Below are 15067 nucleotides of genomic sequence, written 5' to 3' on the forward strand. Positions count from 1 at the left end.
CCTAGGTTCTTGAGACCCCCCCATTGGATATTTGGCTGGGGGTCATAGGCAAGGGCTGGGGCAGCAGGGGTCATAGGGACTCCTCCACGGGGCATCTGGCTGCTTGGTGGGGGGTGGACGGAGCTGGGGGAGCTGTGGCCTCTGGGAAGGGCAGTGATCTCTGAGACAGGAGAGCGCGGGGTGGTCATGCTGGGGACGTTGATCTCTGAGGCTGCTCCCAGAGGTGGGAGGAGCGGGAGGCTAGGTGCCCTCCTCTGCTCTGGGGCTGTGGGACAGGGGTGGCATGGGTGTCTCTGAGTGCCCCCAGGACCCCCCCCCCCAGCCCTGTGCTCACACTGCCACCCTACCCCGCCCCACAGGCTGGCGTCTGGAGGTCTTGGAGGCGCCCCAGGATGTGACCGTGCGCGCTGGGGGGCAGGCCAGCTTCAGCTGCACCCTTAGCGAGACGGTGCCTGTGGGCGAGGCGACCTGGTACATAAACGGAGCCTCCGTGCAGCCCGATGACGCGGACTGGACCGTCACCGCCGATGGCAGCCACCACGCCCTGCTGCTGCACCGGGCCCAGCCGCACCACGCCGGCGAGGTCACCTTTGCTGCTCGCGATGCTGTTGCCTCCGCGAGTCTCACTGTGCTGGGTGGGTGTCTTGGGCCTGCTTGCCCCAGCTCGGGTCCAGGGCTCTGGGGGAGGTGGGTGGGGGGACGAGGCATTTCCACTTCAGAAGCTGTTGGGGGCTGTCCGTGGCCCCACACGTGGAGTGGGCTCGGGGCACACACTCTTCCTGAGACTCCAGTGCACCTTTGTCAGCCCCGCAGAAAGACGGGGCTGAGGGGCACAGCTGCTCACAGGACTCAGGGGAGCAGACACCAGCGTGGGCAGGTCTGCGGGTGCAGGCTGCCCGCTGCTGCACTGACCGCCTCCTCCCCGCCCCACAGGCCTCCCCGACCCCCCAGAGGACGCAGAGGTGGTGGGGCGCAGCGGCAGCTCCGTGACGTTGTCCTGGGTGGCCCCCACGAGCGATGGCGGAGGGGGTCTCCGTGGCTACCGGGTGGAGATGAAGGCAGCAGCCTCAGGAGAGTGGCAGCTGTGCCACGGTCTGGTGCCCGGGCCTGAGTGTGTGGTGGCTGGCCTGGCCCCCGGGGAGACCTACCGCTTCCGCGTGGCTGCAGTGGGCCCGGCGGGCGCTGGGGAGCCCATGTACCTGCCCCAGACGGTGAAACTCGGTGAGTGGCTGCCTTAGTCTTGGGTGGCGAGGGCGGGGTCCAGCTTGCAGCCCTCAAAGCCTCTCTCAGCTGAGGGTCCCCGCCCGCACCCTTGCTGACCCTGATCCCTGTTCCCAGAAGAGCCCCTGGAGCCCACGCCTGCGGCCCCCGCCCCCGAGAGCCGGCAGGTGGCGGCCGGGGAGGACGTGTGTCTGGAGTGCGAGGTGGCCGAGGCGGGTGAGGTCGTCTGGCTGAAGGGGACGGAGCGCGTCCAGCCGAGCGGGCGCTTCCAGCTGCTCCGCCAGGGCCAGCGGCAGATGCTGCTGATCCGGGGCTTCTCCACAGAGGACCAGGGCGAGTACCGCTGTGCCCCTGCACGGGACTCAGCCTCTGGGTCAGCTGCTGCTTTCCAGGGTATGTCTCCCGGGGCCTGCTGTGCAGAGGGGAGGAAGGAGGCCTGGGGTGTGGAGTGGACCAACCTGCTTCCTCGCTGGTCCTCTCTTGAGAAACTGCTGGATGTACATCCCTCACATTAAGGACTGAGGCCTGGGGTCGGGAGATGCACCAATCGGTGTAGTTCAGCCTCCTGTCAGACCCATATCACTGACACCTGAGGTCACGTTGTCCCCTGGTCGATGCCCCTCCTTGGTGCCCACTGCTAGCTCTTTGAATCCTTGCTTGCCTGCTGTCTGAGCCTCCTGCACCTGCTCTGCCCCTGGCCTGGGGTTTCCTGTGTTCACCGGCTCTTGTGCAGGAGGGAGAATGAGGCCTAGAGAGGGCCGTTCAGAGCCCCAAAAACCTTGTCAAGATTGCGCAGCAGAGCTCTCGGGGCCCAGGCAGGCAGCTGTTGCTGCTGCTAAGTCGCTTCAATCGTGTCTGCCTCTGTGCGACCCCATAGATGGCAGCCCACCAGGCTCCCCTGTCCCTGGGATTCTCCAGGCAAGAACACTAGAGTGGGTTACCATTTCCTTCTCCGATGCATGAAAGTGAAAAGTGAAAGTGAAGTCACTCAGTCGTGTCCGACTCTGCGACCCCATGGACTGCAGCCCACCAGGCTCCTCCGTCCATGGGATTTTCCAAGCAAGAGTACTGGAGCAGGCAGGCAGCAGAGGCCTCTAAAGGGAACTGTGGTCAGTAGCCAAGGCCGGCCTGGGGTCGCTGTGCTTGTCTAACTGACCACTCTCCTGCCCTCCTCAGTGGTGCTGACCCCAGAATCCGGGGAGGAGGTCCCTGCTCAGCCCAGCCTGCCCCCTGAGGCAGCCCAGGAGGGCGACCTGCACCTGCTGTGGGAGGCACTGGCCCGGAAGCGCCGCATGAGCCGCGAGCCCACGCTGGACTCCATCAGCGAGCTGCCCGAGGAGGACGGCCGCCCGCAGGGCCCGCGGCAGGAGGCCGAGGAGGCTGTGCCTGACCTCTCAGAGGAGTACTCCACGGCCGACGAGCTGGCACGCACAGGCGAGGCCGACCTCTCGCACACCAGCTCTGATGACGAGTCCCGTGCAGGCACCCCTTCGCTGGTTACCTACCTCAAGAAGGCTGGGAGGCCCAGCCCCTCGCCACTGGCCAGCAAGGTGAGTCTCCTGCTTGACCTGCAAGGAGAGGCCCACATTTCTTAGATTTTTGCCACTCCATCATGCATCCACACATCATCTATCCACTGTCTGACTTTCGGTCCATCCAGCACTCATTTATCCAGTCATTTTCCCATCTACCATCTGCCCATCTATTGGTCATCCAGCTGCCAACCCAGCTACGATTCACCTACCCGTCCATCCATCCATGTGGCTGTTAAAACGCTTTTCCTGAAGAGCTGGAACCAGTCTTTCTGTGGTATTCCTCACAGCTCTGTCCCCCTCTGGGGAAAGCAGTTTCAGGGAGGGTAGACTTGCTTTTAGGCAGCAGCAGAAGCCCTCGGGCGGTTGGCCTCAGTGAAGGGAGTGCAGTTGACAGCAGGCAGCAGGCAGGAGGCATGCTGGAGCGAGGCGTGGAGCTGGGGCGGGAGACCCGGGCTCTGCTTCTCCCTGCCCTGTGTATGTCTCTGCCACATCCTTTGCCTGCCCTGGGCCTCAGGTACCCTACCTTACCTGTGCACACAGGTTGGGGCCCCAGCAGCCCCCTCTGGGAAGCCACAGGAGAAGCAGCAGGAGAAGCCACCTGCAGTACACCCACCACCAGGAGACCTGAGCGCTGGGGACCTGGGTGACCCGACCTTGGACCAGGCCGCAGTGAAGATCCAGGCGGCCTTCAAGGGTTATAAGGTCCGGAAGGAGATGCAGCAGCAGGAGGGGCCCGTGCTCCGCTGCACGTTTGGGGACACCGTGGCACAGGTGGGAGACGTCCTGCATCTGGAGTGTGTGGTGTCCAGCAAGACAGATGTGCGCGCCCGCTGGCTGAAGGATGGTGTGGAACTGACGGACAGCCGGCACCACCACATTGACCAGCTTGCGGACGGCACCTGTTCTCTGCTAGTCACTAGCCTGGGGCAGGCCGACGCTGGCCGTTACACCTGTCAGGTGAGCAACAAGTTTGGCCACGTGGCCCACAGTGCCAACGTGGTGGTCAGTGGCACGGAGAGTGAGAACGAGAGCTCCTCCGGGGGTGAGCTGGATGACACCTTCCGCCGGGCCGCCCGGCGGCTGCACCGCCTCTTCCGCACGAAAGGCCCAGAGGAGGTCTCGGACGAGGAGATCTTCTTCAGCGCTGACGAGGGCAAGGCAGAGCCTGAGGAGCCTGGGGACTGGCAGACGTACCGCGAAGATGAGCACTCCATCTGCATCTGCTTTGAGACGCTGGCGGAGGCCCGCCGGGCAGCCAGCCGCTTCCAGGAAATGTTTGGCGTGTTGGGCATCCGTGTGGACGTCAGCCTGTCCGAGCTGGGACCACGCAGGGTGGAGATGCGCATTGGCAAGGTGGCACCTGCCCCTTCAGCCCCGCTGGAGCCAGTGCTCGCGGCAGAGGCTGGTGAGTCTGCAAGCTGTAGGCAGGGAGGACGAGCAAAGCCAGGCTGGCGATCCAGCGTCAGCTGCAGACTCAGGGAGGTGGCTGGGCTTTAGCTTCTGGTTGTGCACAGATGCGGCCCACTGAGCTGGAAAGAGCCCTGACTTTGGGGTGAGACAAAGCTCAGTTTAAATTCCAGCTCTGCCTCTTTGAGCCTCAGAGTCCTATTCTATGAAATATGTTCGGGAATACTGACTTCCTAGAGTTTAGGGATTTATTTTTTCCTCCATGAGGGTTTGAGATGTAATCTGTGTAAAAGGTAGGGTCGCACATAGTCCAGTCTGAACCCCATTTCCCACTCCAGCAACTAAAGTTAATTGAAAAGTCATTTCGCTGTTTACTTCTGTCTCCCTAACAGGGAACATCATTACCATCATATTACCGTCATAATGATTACCATCATAATTATACCCTAAAGGGGGTGTCGTAAACAACCCACAGCATCATTCTTCCTCTTTAATTCTGAGCTGCTTGTGTGCTTCCAATCCCAGACTGCCAGCCTTGGTCTTCCCTTTACCTCCCCTTCCTCCCCATTTCTTGTCTGCTATCTCTCTGACCTCATGGGAGCTTGGGAACCAGGCTGGCAAAGAGAGGATTCTTCTAGAGCATGGGGAGGAGGGGATAGCTCAGTTGACAGAGACAGAATTCTGTTTGGCCACCAGTCTGTGAGCGCTCACATGAATGGGTGCCGTGCAGCGTTGAACTTCTGGCAGCTGGGGTAGCTGAGGGGAACCCAGGGCTGACATGCTGTGTGCCCTGCCCCTCTCTTCTAGCCCCGGTGTTCCTGACCGAGCTACAGAATCAGGAGGTGCTGGATGGGTACCCTGTGAGCTTTGACTGTGTGGTGACAGGCCAGCCTGTGCCCACTGTGCGGTGGTTCAAGGATGGGAGGATGCTGGAGGAGGATGACCACTACATGATCAGTGAGGACCAACAGGGTGGCCACCAGCTCATCATCACGGCTGTGGTGCCGGCAGACATGGGTGTCTACCGCTGCCTGGCCGAGAACAGCGTGGGTGTGTCCTCTACAAAGGCAGAGCTCCGTGTGGACCGTAAGTGCACATTTGGGTGTGAGGATTCAGGCAGGGCAGGGGTCACGGCAGTGACAGCCGGTGCTGGGTTGGAGGATTACCAGCCCAGCACTGGTCTCAGGTCAGGCAGAATTTGGGGCTGGAAAGTCTTGTGGCAGATAGAGAGTTCCCTTGGAGCCCCCTTGAGAGGTAAATGGGATGGGGAAGAACCTGGGAAGATTTGGAGGTACCCCATGGGCACAGGGGGTGGTTAACGGCACTGTGGCATAATAAGAAACATATATATTTGGTCTTTGTTCCTGATTCCTGGTGGGCCCCTAGATAGCTTCAGTACAAATAAATCCATCTGATTTTTCACAAAAATCCAAAAACAAATAGAGGAAACACAGAATTTCAGATTCAAGGATGGAATTTCAAATAGTGCTGGCGTAATTTGAACAATTGTAGGCACGACTGAGCGACTTCACTTTCACTTTTCACTTTCATGCATTGGAGACGGAAATGGCAACCCACTCCAGTGTTCTTGCCTGGAGAATCCCAGGGACGGGGGAGCCTCGTGGGCTGCCGTCTATGGGGTCGCACAGAGTCAGACACGACTGAAGCAACTTAGCAGCAGCAGCAGCAGCAGGCAAAAATATGAACACACCAAGGAAACCAGAATTGAAAGAGACACACGTACCCTAATGTTCATTGCAGCACTGTTTACGATAGCTGGGACATGGATGCAACCTAGATGTCCATCGGCAGATGAATGGATAAGGAAGTTGTGGTACATACACACAATAGAATACTACTCAGCTATAAAAAGGAACGCATTTGAGTCAGTACTGATGAGGTGGATGAACCTAGAACCTATTATACAGAGTAAAGTCAGTCAGAAAGAGAAACACCAATATTAACACCTATATATGGAATTTAGAAACACAGTAACGATGATCCTATATGCAGGCAGCAAAAGAGACACAGGTGTAAAGAACACTTCTGGACTCTGTGGGGAAAGGCGAGGGTGGGATGATTTGAGAAAACAGCATTGAAACATGTATATTACCATATGTGAAATAGATGACCAGTGCAAGTTTGATGCATGAAGCAGGGCAGCCAAAGCCGGGGCTCTGGGACAACCCAAGGGGAGGGAGGGGGGGTTCAGGATGGGAAACATGTGCACCCATGGCTGATTCACGTTGAGGTATAAAAACCATCACAATATTGTTAAGTAAGTATCCTCCAATTAAAATTTACTAACTAAAAAAAGAAACCAAAAATAGGAACTTCAACCTTGTATGAAAATTACCTCGGAATGGATTACATACTTAAATGTAAAATATGAACCTATCAAACTTTTAGGGAAAACTTGGGAAGAAATCCTCAGGATCAAGGCCTAGGAAAAGACTACTTAGACTTCACCCTAAAACGAAAAATTGGTAAAGTGGACCTCCTCAGACTTAAAACCGTTTGCTCTGAAAAATCAAGTGTTGAGGATGAAAAGCCAGGGGCTGGGGAAAAGTACCTGCATCATTTGTTGAAAAGAATATTTTCCCTTATAACATTGTCTTGGAACTCTTTTTGCCAGAAATGAATTTCCATTAAATGTATAGATTTATTTCTGACTTTCATTCTCTTCCATTCGTCCAGATGTCTGTCATTATGCCATTACTACACTGTTTTGACAATTGTAGCTTTGTATTAAGTTTTGAAACTGTAAGTATGAATCCGCCAACTTGATTGTTTTGACCATCCTGAGTCTCTTATATTTTTTAATGAATTTTAGGATCAGCTCGTCAATTCCTGCAAACATAAACTTTGGGTACTTTTTATTATTTCCTTTTTATCAATGGTTTTTGAGTAATCATATTTTTTGGTTCACTTGTCTTTATGTTCCTTATCTTGCAGTTAATTGAGCTTCTTGAGTTAATGGGGCTTCCCTGGTGGCTCAGATGGTAAAGAATCTGCCTACAATGCAGGAAACCCAGGTTTGATCCCTGAGTCAGGATGATCTCCTACAGAATGCAAGGGCTACTCACTCCAGTATTCTTGCCTGGAGAATTCCATGGACAGAGGAGCCTGGTGGGCTGTACAATCCATGGGTTCACAAAAGAGTTGGACACAGCTTAGCAACTAACACTTTTAATATTTTTCATTAAGTTTGAAATTTGTGAGGCATTATTTCTTGAAATATTTTTCCTTTCCCCCTTCATTTGGGGACTTACAAATAATCGAGGCACTTGAAGTTGCACTTGTTCAGTCGCTCAGTCATGTCCAACTCTTTGCAATCCCATGGACTGCAACATGCCAGGCTTCCCTGTCCTTCACTATCTCCTGGAGTTTTCTCAGACTCACCTCCATTGAGTCAGTGATGCCATCCAACCATCTCAACCTCTGTCATCCCTTTCTCCTCCTGCCATCAATCTTTTCCAGCATCAGGGTCTTTTCCAATGAGTTGGCCCTTCGCATCAGGTGGCCACAGTATTGGAGCTTCAGCTTCAGCATCAGTCCTTCCAATGAATATTCAGGGTTGATTTCTCTTAAGATTGATGATTTGATCTCCTTGCAGTCCAAGGGACTCTGAAGAATCTTCTCCAGCAGCATCAATTCAAAAGCATCAATTCTTCTGCGCTCAGCCTTCTTTAAGGTCCAACACTCACACCCATACTTGACTACTGGAGAAACTACACCTTTGACTATATGGATCTTTGTTGGCAAAATGATGTCTGCTTTTTAATATGCTGTCTAGGTTTGTCATAGCTTTTCTTCCAAGGAGCAAGCGTCTTTTAATTTCATGGCTGCAGTCACTCTCTGCAGTGATTTTGGAGCCCAAGAAAATAAAGTCTGTCACTGTTTCCATTGTTTCCCCATCTATTTGCCATGAAGTGATGGGACCAGATGCCATGATCTTAGGTTTTTGAATGTTGAGTTTTAAGCCAGCTTTTTCACTCTCCTCTTTCACCTTCATCAAGAGGTTCTTTAGTTCCTCTTTACTTTCTGTATATCAAAGGTTATTGATATTTTTCCTGGCAATCTTGATTCCAGTTTGTGAGTCATCCAGCCTGGCATTCCTCATGATGTACTCTGCATATACGTTAAAAAAGCAGGGTGACAATATACAACCTTGACGTACTCCTTTCCCAATTCTGAATCATTCCATTGTTCCATGTCCGGTTCTAACTGTTGCTTCTTGACATACATACAGATTTCTCAGAAGATAGGAAAGGTGGTCTGGTATTCCCATCTTTGTAAGAATTTTCCACCATTTTTTGTGATCCGCACAGTCAAAGGCTTTGACCTAGTCAGTGAGGCAGAAGTAGGCATTTTTCTGTAATTATCTTGCAGAATCTTGTGATGAATCAGCCTGGCAATGCAGGAGATGCAAGAGATGCAGGTTCACTCCCTGGGTCGGGAAGATCCCCTGGAGAAGGAAATGGCAACCCACTCCAGTTTTCTTGCCTGGGAGATGCTATGGACAGAGGAGCCTGGTGGGCTACAGTCCATGGGTTCACAAAGAGTCATACATGACTGAGAACTGAGCACAGCTGAAGTTGTACTACAGCTTACTAATAACCCTTTTAAATTTAAAAATTCTTGTTTTCTGTGCATTTCATTTTGCATAGTTTCTATTGCTATCCTTTTACATTCACTATCCTTTTTTTCTATAGTATCTAATTTGCTATCAATCCTATCCATTGTATTGTTTATCCCTAGAAGTTCTACTTGAATCATTTTTCTTAAAAATGATTTATTTGTTTACTTTTTAGTTTTTGACTGCACTGGGCTGTCACTGCATGTGAGCTTTCTGTGGTTGCATGGAGAAAGAGCTACTCTTTGTTTTGGTGTGGTGGCTTCTCTTGTGGCTCGCAGGCTCTAGAGGGCTGGCTCAGGAGTTGTGATGCATAGTTTAGTTGCTCTGCAGCATGTGGGAGCTTCCTGTATCGGGATAAAACCCATGTCTGCTGCATTGGTGGGTAGGTTCTTAACCACTAGACTACTGTGGAAGCCACCCTACTTGAATCTTTTTGCTATGTTCTAGATCTCGTCTTAACTTTTTGAACACATGGAATATAGTTCTAATGCTTGTGTTAATGTCCTTCTCTCTCAGTTCTAACATTTGTGTCAAGTCTGAATTGGTTTCGACTGACAGATTATTCTACATGTTATAGGTTGTGTGTTTTCTGACTCCTTGCATGTCTTGACAGTCTTGGCTGAATGCCTGACAGTGTGAATTTAACCCCATTGGGAGGTGAGTATTTTGTGTTTCTGCACGTCTTCTTGAGGAATACAGTGAGTTACTTGGAAGCAGCTGGATCCTTTTGGATCTGCCTTGTGTGATTTGTTAGGTGGGGCCAAGGCAGTGCTCAGTCCAAGGCTGATTGTCTTTGTCTGCTGAAATAAGTGTTCCTGAGCACTCCACCTGATGCCCTATGAATTATGAAAGTGCCCAATCTGCCTGTAGACAGACATTATTGCAGCCCTTGTGCTCCTCTGGCCCTGTCTCCTCTGGCCCTTTCAGATGGCTCTCCTGTACGCATGTACCAATTGGTGCTCTGCTGAATCCTCAAGAGAGGGGGCCCTCTCTGCACAGCTTTCTCTTCTCTGATTTTCTGTTCCATGGACAAAGACTGCCTTTGTCTCTCAGGACATCAGCTCTTGTTTCCTCTACTCAGGATCTGCTTGGCTCTGCCTCAGTTTCCCCTTCATGTAAACTTCAGGCAGTAAGCTGGGGCAATTATAGGGCCCACTGTTCTTTCCTGAGACTTCCCTCATAGCTCAGTTGGTAAAGAATCCGCCTGCATTCCTGTCTGTAACAGATCACTGTCCTTCACTTGTGTAATGCCTGTGACTTGAAAACCATTCTGCTGATTCTGTACCCAGTTCTAATGTGTGGTATTTTTTCTCCCACAAAAAGAAATTCTCTGAGACACCAGCTGAGTGTCCTATAGTTTAACTCAGTTCTGATTCCATCTTCCCGGAGATAGCATCAGATCCCGTAGGTTAAGGGCTCACTCCCACAAAGCTGCTTCCCACCACTTCAGATATCAGCTGCAAGTCCAGGTTGTCACCTGTGCTTCTGGCCAACATGCTATAAATTAGAGGTTCCAGTGCTTCTTTCCTTGGATTTGATTAATTTGCTAAAGTGGTTCACAGAACTCAGAGAAACATGTTACTTACTATGTCAGCAGTTTATTATAAAAGGATATAACTTAGAAACAGCCAGATGGAAGAGATATGTAGTCCAGGCAGGTGGGAAGGGCCCAGGTCGAGCTTGCTACTCTCCCCTGATCATGTGCTCACCAACGGGAAAACTCTCTGAACCCTATTCTCTTGGGTTTTTATGGAGGTTTAATTATACAGACACATTGACCATTGGTGTCATTGACCATTGGTTATTGAACTAAATCTCCAGCCCTTCTCTCCTACCTGGCAGTCAGGGGTTCCCAACCTTCTAATCCTGTGGTTTGTTACCCTGACTTATGGAAGAATCAGCACATCCTTAGGGGCTTTCAGAAAAAAATCACGTCATTAATGTAAAATCCAAATCTACCTAAAGAACAAAAGACCTATATACAGAAAACTATAAAACACTGATGAAAGAAATCAAAGATGACACAAATAGATGGAGAAATATACCATGTTCATGGATCGGAAGAATCAATATGGTGAAAATGAGTATACTACCCAAAGCAATCTATAGATTCAATGCAATCCCTATCAAGCTACCAATGGTATTTTTCAGAGAACTAGAACAACTAATTTCACAATTTGTATGGAAATACAAAAAAACCTCTAATAGCCAAAGCAATCTTGAGAAGGAAGAATGGAACTGGAGGAATCAACCTGCCTGACTTCAGGCTATACTATAAAGCAACAATCATCAAGACAGTATGGCACTGGCATAAAGACAGAAACATAGCTCAATGGAACAAAATAGAAAGCCCAGAGATAAATCCACGCACCTATGGACACCTTATCTTTGACAAAGGAGGCAAGGATATACGGAGAAATGACGATCTCTTTAACAAGTGGTGCTGGGAAAACTGGTCAATCACTTGTAAAAGAATGAAACTAGAACACTTTCTAACACCATACACAAAAATAAACTCAAAAAGGATTAAAGATCTAAATGTAAGACCAGAAACTATAAAATTCCTAGAGGAAAACATAGGCAAAACACTCTCTGACGTAAATCACAGCAGGATCCTCTATGACCTACCTCCCAGAGTAGTGGAAATAAAAGCAAAAATAAACAAATGGGACCTAATTAAACTTAAAAACTTTTGCACAACGAAGAAAACTATAAGCAAGGTGAAAAGACAGCCTTCAGAATGGGAGAAAATAATAGCAAATGAAGCAACTGACAAATAATTAATCTCAAAAATATATAAGCAGCTCCTGCAGCTCAATTCCAGAAAAATAAACAACCCAGTCAAAAAATGGGCCAAAGAACTAAACAGACATTTCTCCAAAGAAAACATACAGATGGCTAACAAACACATGAAAAGATGCTCAACATCACTCATTATCAGAGAAATGCAAATCAAAACCACAATGAGGTACCATCTCACACCAGTCAGAATGGCTGCTATCAAAAAGTCTACAAACAATAAATGCTAGAGAGGGTGGGGAGAAAAGGGAACCCTCTTACACTGTTGGTGGGAATGCAAACTGGTACAGCTACTATGGATAACAGTGTGGAGATTCCTTAAAAAAGTGGAAATAGAACTGCCATATGACCCAGCAATCCCACTGCTGGGCATACACACCAAGAAAACCATAATTGAAAGAGACACATGTTGTTCATCACAGCTGTGTTTATAATAGCCAGGACATGGAAGCAACCTAGATGTCCATCAGCAGATAAATGGATAAGAAAGCTGTGGTTCATATACACAATGGAATATTACTCAGCTATTAAAAAGAATGCATTTGGATCAGTTCTAATGAGATGGATGAAACTGGAGCCTATTATACAGAGCGAAGTAAGTCAGAAAGAAAAACACCAATACGGTATACTAATGCATATATATGGAATTTAGAAAGATGGTAACGATGACCCTATATGCAAGACAGCAAAAGAGACATAGATGTAAACAGACTTTTGGACTCTGTGGGAGAGGGCGAGGGTGGGATGATTTGAGAGAATAGCATTGAAGCATGTTAATATATATATATATATATATATGTAAAACATGTTAATATATGTTATGTAATGATATGTGAAATGGATCGCCAGTCCAGGTTCAATGCATGAGCAGGGTGCTCAGGGCTGGTGCACTGGGATGACCCTGAGGGATGGGATGGGGAGGGAGGTGGGGGGAAGGGTCAGGAGGGGAACACATGTACACCCATGGCTGATTCATGTCAATGTATGGCAAAAACCACCACAATATTGTAAAGTAATTAGCCTCCAATTAAAATAAATTAGAAAAAAAAAATCCCCACCTCTACGCCTGTCCAGTTAGGAAATTCCAAGTGTGTAGGAACTCTGAGTCAGGAACAGGAGGAAGACCAAACTTCTGTTTCTTATTATAAATCACTGCATCACAGCCATTATTTTCTTTATTGTGTTTGTTTTCCTTTGGTTGTTTTGGGGGTGGGTATCTTATTTCAGACTGTTATAACAAAGTCCCATAGACTGGGCAGCACTGCCTGAAGTTATGGAGACGGAAGGGTGCTGGGAAGAGTCCTCTTCCAAGTTGCCAACAGCTGTCTTCCCTCTGTGTTCTCACGTGGGGGAAGGGAGAAGGGGTCCCTTCTTACTAGGGCACTAATCCCATTCATGAGGCTCCACCCTTATGACCTCATCTAAGCCTGATCACCTTGAAATGGTCCCAGCTTCAGACACCATCCTGATAGGAGTATGGACTTGAACATGAATCTGGGGGGCGGATACAGCACTCAGGCTGCAGCAGAGGATCAATTTAGCCCTTATTCTCCATTGTGGCTCTGCGAGGAAACCAGCTGCTGGTTTTGAGACCTGTGTCACCCTTGTTCCTTAGTTGGTTGGAACTAAGGAGTGAACTAAGTTAATTGCCACTGTCTGCTATTATGAAGCCCGGTATTGATAATTTGTTGGGTCTTGAAGTCAGTTTCAGGCCTGGAAACATGGGCTGGTAAGTAGCCTGGGGACAGGGAGGGGCCGCAGGTAGCCACGTCCCCGTTCCTCCTGACTCAGAAGTGCAGAAGTGTGAGTGTCCCCCGGGGGTGGCTGCACAGAGAGAAGCGGGTGCCCTCTGGGGCGGGGCTCGTGCCTGGGAAGAAGGTGAGGCTCAGGCCTCGCTTCAGCCCCACCCTCACCCGCAGTGACCAGCACCGACTATGACACAGCTGCGGACGCCACGGAGACCTCGTCCTACTTCAGCGCCCAGGGCTACCTGTCCAGGTAGAGGGCCAGGCAGAGGCGGGCAGCGCCCAGTGGGCTGGTGGTCCCGGGTCCTTGTGGGGGTGGCAGTGCTGGCGTGGACTGACAGCATCCCAGGTGTGGTGGCTTCAGCCAGCCTACCGTGGTCTCCACCGGCACAGAGGAGAACTCAGGACTGACCCACTCCAACCCCGGACCCCTCCTGTCCCCGAGCCCTCACTCGTCCTCCTCACGGCTGCCACTCCTTTGTTCTCCCCGCCAGCCGGGAACAAGAGGGTACAGAGTCTACCTCGGAGGAGGGGCAGCTGCCCCAGGTGGTGGAGGAGCTGAAAGACCTGCAGGTGGCCCCCGGCACGAGGCTGGCCAAGTTCCAGCTCAAGGTGAAAGGTGAGCGGGAGAGGGACGGAGGGCATGGCGCTGTCTCCTGCCAAGCCACGGTTGCATGGTCACCGATGACCCCGGGCTCTCTGAGGACCTGTGGAGGGCACGGTGCCCACTGGGCTGGGGCCCTGCATTCACCACTCCCCCTGTGGCCTCAGGCTACCCCACACCTCGACTCTACTGGTTCAAAGACGGGCAGCCCCTGACCGCATCTTCGCATATACGTATGGCGGACAGGAAGATGCTCCACACCCTGGAGGTTGTCTCTGTCACCAGCGAGGATGCAGGGCAGTACTCGGCCTACATCAGCAACACCGTGGGTGCTGCTTACTCCTCTGCTCGGCTCCTGGTCCGAGGTGGGTGCCCAGTGATGTGGCAGGGCCTGGCGTCCACACCTGGGTTGCTGTGGCAGGCCTGAAGCCAGGACCCAGTGGTCACTGCCCCTGTGTACAGAAGTCACAGGTGCCCAGAAACTGCTTCCCAGAGAGCGTGTGCCCCTAGGAGGTGAAGTGTGTGTGTGAGAGTGCTAGTCGCTCAGTCACGTCCGAGCCTCTGTGACCCCACGGACTGCAGTCCAGCAGGCTCCTCTGGCCATGGAAGTTTCCATTCAAGAATACTGGAGGGGGTAGCCTTTCCCTTCTACAGGGGATCTTTTCAACCCAGTGATTGAACCCAGGTCTCTTGCATTGCAGGCAGATTCTTTACTGTCTGAGCTGCCAGGGAAGCTGAGAGGGCAAGGGGCCCATGAAATCTGACTAGCTAGAAGGCTAGCTAGCTGGTGGAGTTGTCCCAGGCAAACGTGGGGCCTTCGGTAGACTCTGGGGAGGAAGAGGCACATAGTCATTTTAGAAGTCTGAACTTCCTTACTTTTCCAAGTTGTGAGCACTGAAAGGTGATTCCCGGGCTTACCCAAGTCTGCACTGGTCTAGGGAGTCAACATTGCCTGTGGCTTGGCTTCAGCGTGACTTTTTGAGCAGACCTCTTCCTGTGTTGGTTTCAGCGCTGTGCCCCAGACCCCTGGGCTGACATGGGGTAGCATTGCATCTGGTCTGTGGGGCCTGAGTGCGAATCCCAGGTCTGCATGGCCAGCCAGGCTTAGGAAAGATGC

General features: G+C 51.1%; 1 protein-coding gene across 12 annotated transcripts in view; it reads left to right on the plus strand.

Moving 5' to 3' along the window:
* Positions 1 to 15067, plus strand: part of OBSCN (obscurin, cytoskeletal calmodulin and titin-interacting RhoGEF) — a 231037-nt gene that overhangs the window by 177932 nt on the left and 38038 nt on the right. For all 12 annotated transcript variants that reach the window (XM_045166786.1, XM_045166791.1, XM_045166796.1 and 9 more), the window contains 9 exons: positions 360 to 635; positions 934 to 1221; positions 1339 to 1614; positions 2398 to 2771; positions 3297 to 4161; positions 4971 to 5249; positions 13521 to 13599; positions 13841 to 13965; positions 14118 to 14315. In XM_045166786.1, the coding sequence (XP_045022721.1) occupies positions 360 to 635; positions 934 to 1221; positions 1339 to 1614; positions 2398 to 2771; positions 3297 to 4161; positions 4971 to 5249; positions 13521 to 13599; positions 13841 to 13965; positions 14118 to 14315 (2760 nt within the window). The remainder of the gene's footprint in view (positions 1 to 359; positions 636 to 933; positions 1222 to 1338; positions 1615 to 2397; positions 2772 to 3296; positions 4162 to 4970; positions 5250 to 13520; positions 13600 to 13840; positions 13966 to 14117; positions 14316 to 15067) is intronic.

Source organism: Bubalus bubalis, chromosome 9 (assembly GCF_019923935.1).
Source record: "Bubalus bubalis isolate 160015118507 breed Murrah chromosome 9, NDDB_SH_1, whole genome shotgun sequence".
In the NCBI taxonomy this organism is placed as follows: Eukaryota; Metazoa; Chordata; class Mammalia; order Artiodactyla; family Bovidae; genus Bubalus; species Bubalus bubalis.